The 14,639-nt window shown below is 43.9% G+C and overlaps 1 protein-coding gene across 1 annotated transcript; it reads left to right on the top strand.

Moving 5' to 3' along the window:
- The first annotated feature begins 1,762 nt into the window (after positions 1-1,762).
- Positions 1,763-4,787, top strand: LOC141786705 (uncharacterized). The gene is made up of 3 exons (XM_074665250.1): positions 1,763-2,530; positions 2,603-4,472; positions 4,610-4,787. Exons 1-3 carry the CDS (start codon positions 1,763-1,765, stop codon positions 4,723-4,725), a joined length of 2,754 nt encoding a protein of 917 aa, XP_074521351.1. The 3' UTR covers positions 4,726-4,787.
- Positions 4,788-14,639: the final 9,852 nt, after the last annotated feature.

The following is a 14,639-nucleotide window of genomic DNA, read 5'->3' as shown; positions in this document are numbered from 1 at the left end:
GCAAAGAAGAAGAGCACAAAGAGTGAAAACACCGGGACTGGTGGAGGAGGTGAATCAGCCTGAGGAGGTGTTAAGAAAGGCAATAGATGACCTAGAAAAGGCAAAGGAGCGCTTTGACAGAAACAGACTGAGATGGGAAGAGGGGGAGAAGGGGAGACTAAGACTGGAGGAGGAGAAGAAGAGGTTGAAACTGAGGAAGAAAGAAGAGAGAGAGAGACGGGCAAGTTTGGAAAGAAGGAGAACACCAAGAGCGAAAATACTGGGACTGAGGGAGGAGGTGAATCTGATCGACGAGCAGGTACAAAAGGTCATACATGAGCTAAGAAAGGACAAGGTCCTGTATGAGAAGGAGGAGACACTGAGACTGAAGGAGGAGGTGAATCTGATTGACCAGCAGGTACAAAAGGTCATACATGAGCTAAGAAAGGACAAGGTCCTGTATGAGGAGGAGGAGACACTGAGACTGAAGGAGGAGGAGGAGGAGGTGAAGGAGACACTGAGACTGAAAGAGGAGGAGAAGGAAAGAGGGAGACTGAGACTAAAGGAGGAGAAGGAAAAAAGACAAAGACAGGAGAGACTGAGAAAAGAAAAGGAAGAGAAGAGACTGAGACTAAAGGAGGAGAGAATAGGACAGGAGGAGGAGAAGGAGGGCATGAGACTGCAAAAGGTAGAGGAGACAGAGAGACTAGAGCTGAAACTGGATGGAGAGGAGGAGGGACTGAGACTAAAAGTGGAAGAGGAAAGACTGAGACTGAAGGAGGAGGAGAGACTTAAACTGGATGAGGAGGAGGAGGGACTGAGATTAAAGGAGGCGAAGAGGAGACTGAAACTGATGAAGGAGGAGAGACTGAAACTGGAGGAGGAGGAGGAGGGACTGAGACTAAAAGTGGAAGAGGAAAGACTGAGGCTGAAGGAGGAGGAGAGACTTAAACTGGATGAGGAGGAGGAGGGACTGAGATTAAAGGAGGCAAAGAGGAGACTGAAACTGATGAAGGAGGAGAGACTGAAACTGGAGGAGGAGGAGGAAGGACTGAGATTAAAGGAGGCAAAGAGGAGACTGAAACTGTTGAAGGAAGAGAGACTGAAACTGGAGGAGGAGGAGGAGGAGGAGAGCCAGAGACTTAAGGAGGCAAAGAAGAGAATAAGAATGAAGGAGGAGGTGAGAGTGAAACTGGAGGAGGAGGACCTGAGACTGAAGGAGAAGGAGCGACTGAGACTGAAGGAGGAGGAGAGACTGAGACTGGGGGAGAAGGAGAGACTGAAGGAGGAGGAGGAGGAGAGCCTCAGATTAGAGGAGGACAAGGAGGAGAAACTCAGACTGGAGCAGGAGGAGGAGGAGATAGTCAGATTAGAGGAGGAGAAGGAGAGACTCAGATTGGAGCAGGAGGAGGAGGAGATGGTCGGATTAGAGGAGGAGGAGGAGAAGGAGAGACTCAGATTGGAGCAGGAGGAGGAGGAGATGGCCGGATTAGAGGAGGAGGAGGAGAAGGAGAGACTCAGATTGGAGCAGGAGGAGGAGGAGATGGCCGGATTAGAGGAGGAGGAGGAGAAGGAGAGACTCAGATTGGAGCAGGAGGAGGAGGAGATGGCCGGATTAGAGGAGGGGGAGGAGGAGAAGGAGAGACTCAGATTGGAGCAGGAGGAGGACGAGAGACTCAGATTAGAGGAGGAGGAGAAGCATGAGAGACTCAGACTGGAGGAGGAGAAGGAGCAGGAGGAGAGACTCAGATTAGAGGAGGAGGAAAGAGACAAACAGGTAAGTATGGAGAGAAGGAGAAGAAGGAAAGGAAGGAGACTGAGACAGGAGGAGGAGGAGGAGAGACTCAGACTGGAGCAGGAGGAGGACGAGAGACTCAGATTAGAGGAGGAGGAGAGACTCAGATTAGAGGAGGACGAGAGACTCAGATTAGAGGAGGACGAGAGACTCAGACTGGAGCAGGAGGAAAGAGACAGACAGGTTAGTATGGAGAGAAGGAGAAGAAGGAAAGGAAGGAGACTGAGACAGGAGGAGGAGGAGGAGAGACTCAGACTGGAGCAGGAGGAGGACGAGAGACTCAGATTAGAGGAGGAGGAGAGACTCAGATTAGAGGAGGACGAGAGACTCAGATTAGAGGAGGACGAGAGACTCAGACTGGAGCAGGAGGAAAGAGACAGACAGGTTAGTATGGAGAGAAGGAGAAGAAGGAAAGAAAGGAGACTGAGACTGGAGGAGGAGGACAGGCTCAGACTGGAGCAGGAGGAAGAGGAGAGGCTCAGACTGGAGCAGGAGGAAGAGGAGAGGCTCAGACTGGAGCAGGAGGAAGAGGAGAGGCTCAGACTGGAGCAGGAGGAAGAGGAGAGGCTCAGACTGGAGCAGGAGGAAAGAGACAAACAGGTTAGTATGGAGAGAAGGAGAAGAAGGAAAGAAAGGAGACTGAGACTGGAGGAGGAGGACAGGCTCAGACTGGAGCAGGAGGAAGAGGAGAGGCTCAGACTGGAGCAGGAGGAAGAGGAGAGGCTCAGACTGGAGCAGGAGGAAAGAGACAAACAGGTAAGTATGGAGAGAAGGAGAAGAAGGAAAGAAAGGAGACTGAGACAGGAGCATGAGAGACTCAGACTGGAGGAGGAGGAGGAGGAGAGACTTAGACTGGAGCAGGAGGAGGAGGAGAGGCTCAGACTGGAGCAGGAGGAGAGGCTCAGACTGGAGCAGGAGGAGAGGCTCAGACTGGAGCAGGAGGAGAGGCTCAGACTGGAGCAGGAGGAGGAGAGAGTCAGATTAGAGGAGGAGGAGGAGAGACTCAGACTGGAGCAGGAGGAAAGAGACAAACAGGTAAGTATGGAGAGAAGAAGAAGAAGAGAGAGGAGACTGAGACTAAAGAAGGAAGAGGAGGAGAGACAGAGACTGAAAGAGGAGGAGGAGAATGAAAAACTAAGAATGAAGGAGGAGAATGAGAGACTGAGACTGAAGGAGGAGATAGAAAAACGCAAGCAGGAGGAGGAGAAGAAACAGATGCAAGAGGACGAAGTGGACAAACTGATACGAGAGGAGGAGGAGAAACTGATTCGTGAGGAGGAGGAGACACAGATGCAAGAGGACCAAGTGGACAAACTAATACGAGAGGAGGAGGAGAGATTGATTCAGGATGAGGAGGAGACACAGATGCAAGAGGATCAAGTGGACAAATTGATACGGGAGGAGGAGGAGGAGGAGAGACTGACACAGAAGGAGGAGAGACTGACACTGAAAGAGGAGAGACTGACACTGAAAGAGGAGTTATTAAAAGAGAAGGAGGAGAGGAGACAGAGACAGGACAAGGAAGTCATTGAAAGACAAGAGATGATGGAGAACAGAAGGAGGAGAAGGGAGAGAAAACGGGAGGAGGAAGAGAAACTGAGACTAGAGGAGGAGGAGGATTTAGAAAGACTGTTACAGGAGGCGGAGCAGTGCTGGAGACAGGGGGAGAGACGAAAACAGGAAAAGAATAGGAAACTGAAACAGGAGCAGGAAGAGGAGAGACCACCAAACCAGAATGAGGAGAAGGAGAGACTGAGACTGAGATTGAGGGAGGAGAGAGAAAAACAAAAGCAGGAAGAGGAGAGAAAAGCTCTTATGGAGAAGACCAGGAGGCAGAGAGAAAGACAGGAGGAGGAGAAGAGACTTAGAGCAGAGGAAGAGAAGGAGAGACTGAGGCTAGAGGAAGAAGAGAAAAGAGTGAAACTTGAGAAGGAGAAGGAGAAGGAGAGACTGTTGGCACGGGTCCTGAGAGTAGATGACGAGGAGGAAGAGCCGGAGGTACAGATAATCAGACCAGATGAGGAGGAAAAGGAGAAAAGACTGAGACTTGAGAAGAAGAGACTGAGGCTGGAGGAAGAGGAGAAAAGAGCCAGACTTGAGAAGGAGAGACTGAGGCTGGAGGAAGAGGAAAAAAGGGTGAGACTTGAAAAGCAGAGACAGTGGGAGGAGGCAGGGTTGCTAGTGGTCCTGAAAATACGTGACGAGGACGCAGAGACGGAGGTACAGACATTCACAACAGATGAGGAGGAAGAGGAGAAAAGAGCCAGACTTGAGAGGGAGAGACTGAGGCTGGAGGAAGAGGAAAAAAGGGTGAGACTTGAAAAGCAGAGACAGTGGGAGGAGGCAGGGTGGCTAGTGGTCCTGAAACTAGGTGACGGGGACGAAGAGACCGAGGAGGAACCAAGCCCATATGAGGAGGAAGAGGAGAAATGGAAAGATGCGGTGTGGGCGGACAAGCGGGAGATGACGGAGAGCAGGTGGATAAGGGAAAGAAGAAGGAGGGTGCTGCGGGAGCAGGAGGAGAAACGTAGAGGACAGGCACACTCTGGGGAACAGGAGGAAGAGAAAAGTCATCAACCTCTTCAAAATGAGAGCCAGTTTTCAAAACTGAAACTGCGCCTCCTGGAGCTCCAGAGGGACCGGGTCCTCAAGAACATCACCAGGAGTGAGAAGAAGGAGGCCAAGATCCAGGCCAGGGGTAAGAAAGCAACTTTCAAACCTTGTTTTTAAATTTCTCTTTTAAAAAAAAGATTTGATTTGATCAAAAATCTGTCAAATAAGAGACAATCTCTCAGCTTCACTCAAAAGTCACCTTGAATATTTGGTTTCTTTCAGAGGATCCTGATCCTGCCGACAAGGAGATGCGCTTACGGAAGCAACAGTCCAAGAGGATGAAGCTGCAGAAGAAGCAGAGAAACCTGGAGGAGAAGATAAGCCGCAAGACGGGGTGAGGACTCCAGGATGAACTCAGCCAAGGAGAAGAGGTAAGTGTTTGGTAAGTATTTGCATTATTTAGTACACACACACACACACACACACACACACACACATACACACACACACACACACACTTCATAAAAAAAAACTAAAAACACACAAAACATTTAAACAGTTAAACTACTTTCAAAAATCATTTAAATTAGAGAAAAATAAAAACATAAAAAACCCTAGAATAGTTATTTTAAAGTAGGTATAAAGTAGAAGAAAGTTATTTGTCCTCCGATGAGGGGGGGTGGTGGCAGGGTAAAAGTAAAAGGTTGGACAACACACACACACACACACACACACACACACACACACACACACACACACACACACACATAAAATTATATTATTCTTTCAATTCAAACATTTCATTAAATGATGCTTGATTGGATAAGTTAAAGATTGTGTGTTGTCTAATAAAAGGTATTTAAATGATGTTCAAAAAAGTTCCCAAAATTAAAATAATTATCCAAAGAACAAGAAAAAAAATCAGGCAAAAAAAAAGTCAGACTCTAAATAGTTCTTTTAAAGTAGAAGAAAGTTATATGTCCTCCGATGAGGGGGGGTGGTGGCAGGGTAAAAGTAAAAGGTTGGACAACACACACAAAATTATATTACCCTTAAAATTCAAACATTTCACTAAATGATACTTGATTAGATAGTTAAAGCTTATGTGTTGTCCAATAATAGGTTTTTAGTTCATTTATTTTTTATCACTTTTTTAATCACAATTATCATCTCAATTACAAAAAAATAAATGAATAAATTAAACAAATAGTTAATTTAAAAGTCAGACTCTAAATAGTTCTTTTAAAGTAGAAGAAAGTACTTTGTCCTCCGATGAGGGGGGGTGGTGGCAGGGTAAAAGTAAAAGGTTGGACAACAAACACAAAATTTTATTACCCTTTAAATTCAAACATTTCATTAAATGATACTTGATTAGATAGTTAAAGCTTATGTGTTGTCCAATAATAGGTTTTTAGTTTATTTTTTATCACTTTTTTAATCACAATTATCATCTCAATAACAAAAAATAAATGAATTAATTAAACAAATAGTTAATTTAAAAGACAGACTCTAAATAGTTCTTTTAAAGTAGAAGAAAGTTATTTGTCCTCCGATGAGGGGGGGTGGTGGCAGGGTAAAAGTAAAAGGTTGGACATCACACACAAAATTATAGTTATTTTTCCTATAACATTTTACTTGATATCTTGATAAGATGGTTAAAGCTAATGTGTTGTCCAGTAAAAAGTGTTTAAATTACGTTTAATAGAGTAGTCTCCAAAATCACAATAATTATCCTGATAACAAGAAAAAAAAAAACAGGCAAAAAAAGTTAGACTCTGAATAGTTCTTTTAAAGTAGAAGAAAGTTATTTGTCCTCCGATGAGGGGGGGTGGTGGCAGGGTAAAAGCTAAAGATTGGATGACACACACAATTTTTTTTTCTAGGAATCATTTAAACTTTAAAAACAACTAGTTTGACAACTTCCAAACTAGTGTCTTTAATGTAGAACAAAGTACTTTGTCCTCCGATGAGGGGGGGTGGTGGCAGGGTAAAAGTTCAGAGAAAAAATCAAAGTTAATTGTTGTGTGTGTCCAACACAATTATCAGTTCAGCTAATAATCTGCTAATCTAATTTGAAATAGATGAACAGAGCTTGTTCAGGTGTCATCCAAATCAAAATTTTACAGCCAGTGTTTTTCTAAACAAATTTCATCTAGTTTAATGTAAACAGCTATTAAATCATGTGGACAATGAATAAAAAAATAGTTTGACCAGACTCAGCTCTTTTCTGAAATAGTTCTTTAAATATAGAATAAAGTTATTTGTCCTCCGATGAGGGGGGGTGGTGGCGGGCCAAAAATAAAAAACCAACAACAACAACAAAAAAACTGGAAGGAAAGCTGCAGTGTGTGCTGAGACACACACACAATCAAATAACATGTAAATAAATTAAAATACAATGTTAAGAAATGATCAATTATTCAAAGATCATAGGACACATGATCATAGGTAGTTCTAAAATAGTTCTAAATAAATGATGACTGTCATGATCTGACGAGATAAATTTCCATCTTAATAAATATGAGTCTGGAAACAAATACTTTCAAAATAGGACTTAGTGATTGGATGAGGAAAAGAGACGGTCTGAAAGCGTAGCATGGAATAAAGTTATTTGTCCTCCGATGAGGGGGGGTGGTGGCGGGCTAAAATTAGGCAAAGCAACAAAAAGCAAGAAGCATCAAACAGAAGAAGTGTGTGATTTAACACTCCAATATGATATAGTGCAGTGATCCATTCACAGCCAATTTGAAAATGACAAAGATACACAGTCAAACAACCTGAAAAGGTCAAACTTGTGAGAGCAGATGTCCCTGACACAGAGACAAAAGAACAACCTGAGCACAGGCGCTCTAAACCACAATGTAGGAAACATTGTCAGCGCCTATTTGAGGTAAGTTCTCATTTGAAGAAAATCAAATGTTGTGAGGAAAGGCCTCAAAGTACGGCATCTTGTCTCCCACTGGCTGTCACCTGCCTCAAAGGCTCCTGAGTGGATGAAAAACACAGGGATGGACCCGCAGTACAACACCATACCGCCCGCTTCAGGAAAAGCCCAAACTATCAGCACCAACAGCCGTCAGCCAGCGTGGAAAACACTACCGGAGCATCAGTGCATCAAAAAAACACTGAGCGACGACGGTTGAGCTCTTTCAAACTCATCAAGTGGGTGCAATGTCGGGTCCTGAGCTGGGACCAGAGCGGGCTTCAGTGCAGCGTTACCACAAACCACTTGAGCTTACGGCCACGACTGTTCCAGTGAATGCAAACGCTGCAGTAAATGCAGGTATGACATGCAACGTGTTGTCTGGATCGGTGTACGTGTGCTGCTGATGCTCCCTGAAAGTTTTCTTCCACAGACGCCCAAACAGCTCAAACTCAGGTGTTGTATCCATGGAAGTGTAAGCCTTCATATTTAAAGCCTGTGAACTGACAGCTACAAAGCCATTCCTCCTCTCTTTTCATTCCTCTCTGGTTTTATCTGATTGATCGTAGCTGCCTCGCCAACACTGAGGCGCTCATTTCCTGTCCATCGGCCAGGTTCACGTGTGTTACACTGCAAAGGAGCTTTTACTGCTGCTTTCTGCTTCTGTCCCAAGGTGTCCATCTACAGAGAAACAAAGGAGGGAAGTGGAGACACGAAATGAAGTGAGGTGACGTATAACAAACACCTGACAGACAAACCTGTGAAACCTGTGAGTGTACTTTCACTCCCAACAGGTGAGTGTTCTTTTGCATGGTGTGCTGTCAACAAGATATTGTGTGTCATGTGACTCCAGAGTCATGATCTCCGCAGGTGATCCAGATCTAGAGCAGCAAACAGAACCAGGGTTCAGCCCCAGAGGTCTGGGCACTGTAGATCCTGCTGCAGCAGAAGATCGGGATGCTACACCCAGTTTGAGCAGCTGGTACTCTGGGAAACAGTTCACCCTGACCCGTGTAAAGTGGCTACACGCTCTCTGTGTACTCCAGCCTCTTCAGTGCCGTGTGGAAGAGTTTTCCCAAGGCCGAGGAAAACGTTTCAAACTGAAGAAACTGACTGAGTCTGAAAACTGTGGATAAAAGCTCAGAACCAGTTCCACAAGCACACACACACTGCCCAGTTCCTCAAGCACACACACACTGCCCAGTTCCACAAGCACACACACTCTGCCCAGTTCCTCAAGCACACACACACTGCCCAGTTCCTCAAGCATACACACACTGCCCAGTTCCTCAAGCACACACACACACTACCCAGTTCTTCAAGCACACACACACTGTGCCCAGTTCCTCAAGCACACACACACACACTTCCCAGTTCCTCAAGCACACACACACACTGCCCAGTTCCTCAAGCACACACACACTGCCCAGTTCAAGCACACCCCATTTCCCCCCACACCCATGAACCTCTTTACCAATGAACCTGTGGTGCCACATCATGTTATAACGCCCCGTGCTGTAATACTGTAATACATTTTCAATTCATTTTGTAAAAAACAGCATTTTGTAATAATCTGACACATTTTGTTTTATAGTGTTTTAAATGTATGTGATAAACTTTGCTGCATTATGTAGTACATTCAGACATATTGCATCAGTCATTACAAAATGCAGGTGTTGTATTTTTTTTATATCAAGAAAATATAAGAATTAGGTGCATTATGCAACAAACCAGCCAAATAGATATCTCAAATTAAAAAAAAAAAAAAAATGTTATACCATCAGAAATATATTGTAGGTGTGGGTGCCTGGAGGGCTGAGAGGTGGGCAAGGCACCTAGCAACGGGTAAAACTGAAATGATAGGAATTTTAGGGCGCAAGGTCTTTTGGGGCCGTGGTTGTGTGGTGTAGTCAGCAGAGGGGGGGTGCTTAAGTGTGGGTGCGCAGGGCCGAGAGGTGCAGAAGTCACCCAGGGCCGAGAGGTGGTCCCGGTGGTCCCCGTGGTCCCCGTGGTCCCGGTGGTCCCCGTGGTCCAGGCGGTCCGGGGCTAAGTGTGGCTGCCTGGGGGGCTGGCTGAGAGGTACCCAAATGGCCTGCCAACACCTGATGCCCCCTGACGCTCCTGGCGCTTGGTGCCAGTCACTGGAGTTTGATTTAGATTTGACCAATGAGGCGTCATCACTAGTTTTTCTAATGAAATTATATTTGCCCCTCATGCTGCTTTCTCTAAGTCAATATCTTTTTGATGATCTGTTTTTTTTTCCTAATAAAGACATCCATTTTGGTGGTTTGTTACATAATGCACATAATTCTTACATTTTCTTCATCAAAAAGTGCAACGCCTGCATTTTGTATTTACTGATGGATGCGCGGTGTCAGAATGTATTACATAATGCAGAGGAGTTTACTATGCACTGCGCTCAAAAATTCTAGACCAAAATGCAGCGTTATTACATAGTGAATTGAAAATTAATCAGATTATTACATCATGGGGCGTTATTACATAATGTGGCAATACAAACCCCCAAAACATACTTTGCCAAAAGCCATAAAATGATCAGTATTTGCACCAGTATGGAGCTATTATTGTAACAAAATGATTAGCGTGTGTAAATGCATCCCAAATGTTTGATTACACAAAGGTGTAAACAGATTTGCAAATGTGTCAAATATCCACAAATGTCTTTGCCAATCCAGAAATGTTTAAACTGCTTTACAAATAAATGGATGGTCTTAAATGGCTGAAAAGTCTGGGTATTTTTCAAATCCCATCATTATTGTCATCATTACGACTGAGGCGGGCCTCCCGATGGACTGTCTGTGTGCACGTGATGTTTGCTACAGTCCTGCCGGGCCAGTGATCTGCAAATGAGAAAGAATCCGTCTGTGAGAGGCGGATTACTTTGCCCTGAGCTCAGGCTCCCAGGCGCAGGCTGCCAGGTATGGAGCTATCATTGTAGCACCACGCCTCAGCCACTTAGCAATCCACACTGCCTCAGTTGTATCTGATGATTTGTGTGGATTTTTAGCTCTTGTAAGACAAACAAAAAAAAAAAATTGAGACTTTTCAGCCATCTCAGACTACATTTTTATTTGTGAATCAGTTTAAACATTTGTGGATTTGTGCACACATTTGTAAATATTTGACAGATTTGTGAATCGGTCCACACATTTGTGGATCAGTTCACATATTCGTGGATGCATTGACCCACACACACATCATTTTGCCACAATAATAGCTCAATACACCAGCTCAATGTGACAATGACATGAATGAGTCTTTGTTTGTGGAGCACATCTTATGAATGTGGCAGAAGTGGTCCAGAATGAAGAGGTCAATTTGAGCTAGGCTTCAAATCAAGGTGTGCATTAGGTCTACTTTAAGAAGTAGCCTTAAATGAAGAGGTCAATTTAGGCTACGAAAAAAGTGGACTAGAATGGAGTCTATCAGACAGAGACAGACTCAGGAAAACTTGACATGTTCTGGACCGTTCAATGCAACAAAGATTAGAAACCCTTGTGCTGAGTTTGGATGCAGAGAAGGCATTTGACTGGGTCATGTGGACCTTTTAATATAAAGTAATGCCTAAATTTGGATTCCACCAGAGCCTAATGCAGTGTTTCCCAATCCTGGTCCTGGGGACCCCCTGCCCTGCATGTTTTTTATGTTCCCCACTCCAACACACCTGATTCAAATGATCAGCTCGTCATCAAGCCCTGCTGGAGCCGGATAACGAGCCATTCATTTGAATCAGGTGTGCTGGAGTGGGGTAACATCTAAAACGTGCAGGGCAGGGGGGTCCCCCAGGACCAGGATTGGGAAGCACTGCTCTAATTGATGTAATTGCTGCTTTATACAATAAACCAAGAGCTAAAATAAAGATTAACGGAGCCCTATCTGATTGAACTGTGTTCCTCACAGTTTTATCTTCCTGGAAAAGGATCACCAAAACATGTGGGTTAGGGAATGGGACTCAAATACTTGAGCCTTAGAGTCAAATAGGATTGATGGCAGATTTGGGGCTTGGCTCTCAAAAGGCTTGACCACCTGTTACACTTTTATTCAGAAAGGGATGTTTCAGAGTTTTGAGGAACTTGAAAAATCTCATGGTTTAGAAAAAGAGGACTTCCAGCGATATTGACAGGTTAGAACTTATTTGAATCAAAACTTGAAAGACAAGTGGGAAAAATCTGATTGAGAATTCCTCAGTGTGTTTCTATCTGTGTTGAAACAGGCTCACGCTAAGTACAAAGCTCATTTCTAAACTATATGATGGTACTTTGCTATCTAATCAGGGTGATACAAACTATATAGGAAATGAGTGGGAGAAGGAGGGAAACATATGCATTTCAACTGAAAGCTGGGAAAACATTTGAAGTTACGATGGATGGCCTCAACCTCCAACACATGGAGGGAATTCTGTGGGAAAAACATAGGTAGATTTTTTTGGTAACCCCAGCCCAGGGAAAACTTCAGAACAGTGGAGACACCTGCTGGAGACTCTGTGGGACAAAAGATGCAAATCACTGTCCTATTTCTTGGAGTTGTCAATGGATCAAAGCGTTTTGGGAGCAGCTGTGGAGCAATATCTTTACTGAGGACGTTCCTGTTAAGTTGGAAGCCCTGTATTTGGGAGATTTTTCTTTTGAAAACTGGACTCTGAGAGACAAAAAGCTGCTGGCTGTGCTTTTGGCAGCAAGCAAAAAGACAATCACCAGAAAGTGGTTAAAAGCCCAGGCACCTACAATGGAAAAGTGGCTTGATATTGTACAGGACATTTACAGTCTTGAGAGGTGGTCATTTTCTCTGAAGGGTCAAAGGGAATCCTTTTTCAGGACTTGGTCATTTTGGACAAACTACGTGAAACCCGTAATCTCTGTAATCTGACCAGGTTTTGTTTATTGTGAATCCACCTACCTGGTTTGGGTTTGGGTTTAGGTTGATGCAAAGGTCAAAATTTGGATGTGTCTTATTCCAGATAAGTTAAGAAACGGAGCCAGACCCCTCCTCCGCTCACCTCTTCTCCTTGTTGTTAAATCTATTAAAACTAAGGATTGGCAATGATCATTTTCATAACCACGTGTGGAATGTTTACTGCATACTGTACCCTTTCCCCAAAGGAACGTTATGTCACATGTGCCTTTCCAAACAAACAAAAACTGACCAAAAAAGAAAAGTGCTATGTTGACCCAATTTTTATTTTTTTTATTATTATTATTATAATAAGTAGTAGTAGTAGTAGCAGTAGTAGTAGTAGTAGTAGTAGTAGTAGTAGTAGAAGCCTAGTAGTAGTATTAGTTGTTGTAGTAGTAGTAGTCTTAGTTGTTGTAGTAGTAGTAGTAGTAGTAGTAGTAGTAGTAGTAGCAGTAGTAGTAGTAGTAGTATTAGTTGTTGTAGTAGTAGTAGTAGTAGTAGTAGTAGTAGTAGTGGTAGTAGTAGTAGTAGTATCATTGAAAAGTCATCAAAGCTTGGACACATGGAGTTTTTCTCAGACACCTCAGAATAAGGTGCTTCTTGTTTGTGGAGGTTCACCGCTGTTTCTGTACATTTAGCAGAGTTTGAGCTGAATGCCAAGATTTGTCCTTACTCTTTTAGGATGACTTCTCATGTTGTATAATTGGGATTCCGGGTAACAGAAATAGCACAGCCCTACTTGTTCCTTATTTCACAAATCAGATGTTTATGGGAGCCGACACTGTTTTTTGGGCCTGTGTTTTGTGCTTCTCCACAGAGAGGAAGGAAGAACGAGTTAAAATGGCCACGCTGTCCACTTTATATACAGGATGCTCCACACTCTCTTCCAGCGCTCGTTCCTCAACATGAGCAGACACTGGGTCGTAGGTTTGGTGGCAGAGTGAAAAGCCTGCAAAGAGTACGAGCAGAGACCCTGTTAGCGACACAGCGTCAAAGCTTATGTTTGCCGTTAGAAGAGCCAGTGAGCACATGTGAGTGTTCCTGTTAATGCACTCACCACCCTGCTGGGGAAGCTGCTCAACTCACCCTGATCAAAACCCAAACGTGCGCTGACAGAAGCTTTTCCTGGTTTTTACTTGGACCCTCGATAAGAAATGTTTGAACAGTCATTTTGGATGTTGCGGATGTGCCGAGTGTTCATTCTGCTGCTTAAAAAAAACCCTGTGGAGAGAGTCAGAGAACAGTGGTACAAGTTTTACTTTTTATTCATCACTTACTAACAATTTCAATGATGATTTTTAATCACAGTCATAACATGACAGTCATATGAGGAAACATATGTGTGCTTACTTGTGTAAATGTGTGTGTAGAACAGAAAATGATCAATGATTTGAATAAATACAGAAAAACGTGCAAATAAAGCCTTGATTGTTTTCTTTCTGTAAATAAAAAAGGTACAAAACTCTGGTTTGTCCTAAAACACTTTGGCTTCAACATAAACAGAGAAGAACAGCTGCAAACGATGCAAATTAGGAGTCTATATCGCATCCATATTCCATCTCTACATGAAACCTCGAGGCTGACTGTTGCAGTCCTCTAAAGTTGCCAGTAGAGTGCGGAACACAGACACAGACACACACACACACACACACACACACACACACACACACACACACACACACACACACACACACACACACACACACACACACACACAGAGTTTGCTTACCCTCCATACATCTTCATAGTCTATGTCACAGGTCAGTAACTCTCCATCCTTCTCTGGGAAAAGCTGGTGGCCCATTTTCTGTAAAGAAAAGCAGAAATGAGGCTCATAGTTGAGAGGACAGTTTGATTTGAGTTCAGTGGTGTTTTATAGGCTCAGAAATGAATTCTACATTCAAAACTATTTACAAATGAAGATTTTATTCACTGTTGTGAAAAAAAAAACAAAACAGAATTGAACAGGAGTTTATTGATGTGCATGCAGACAGAATGGTTTTTGGATGGGTCTGCTGGTGTCCTCCCCCAGCAGGGGGTCACTGGTCTCTGGTACCACTGTTATGATGTTCACTGAGAGAAAAGTTCAGGATCCCCTGGTCTGACTAACCAGCCAGAGTCTGTGGGTGGTGTTTTATTGTGAAATAGAGCAGACAACCTGAGCCAGCAGCGCCCCTGAATCCCCGTCCTGGTCCATCTTCTCTGTTTCATTTGATGTGAGCCGCTTGAATTGATTTCTGTTCCTGACATCACTCGCTACATTTCTTACTCCAGCCCTGGAGTCCTGATCTGTAATAAAGGGGAAAAGGCTAAAAAAATAAGCTGACAAAAAAACACTAAAGACCAACAGAAAAGCTTTGAACTTGCAGGTAAACACATCAGGAGACTTAGGATGTATCAGCCTAAAGAGTTTTCATTCTCCTGTAATGCTTTTAGTTTGCTTTGGAAGGTTTGGGCAGCTAGACAGGATCTTTT

This window comes from Halichoeres trimaculatus, unplaced genomic scaffold, assembly GCF_033239565.1.
Source record: "Halichoeres trimaculatus isolate MK-OKI-2021-1 unplaced genomic scaffold, fHalTri1.1 fHalTri1_scaffold_64, whole genome shotgun sequence".
NCBI lineage: Eukaryota > Metazoa > Chordata > Actinopteri > Labriformes > Labridae > Halichoeres > Halichoeres trimaculatus.
The sequence above is the reverse complement of the archived record's forward strand: the minus strand, read 5'-3'. Positions and strand labels throughout refer to the sequence as shown.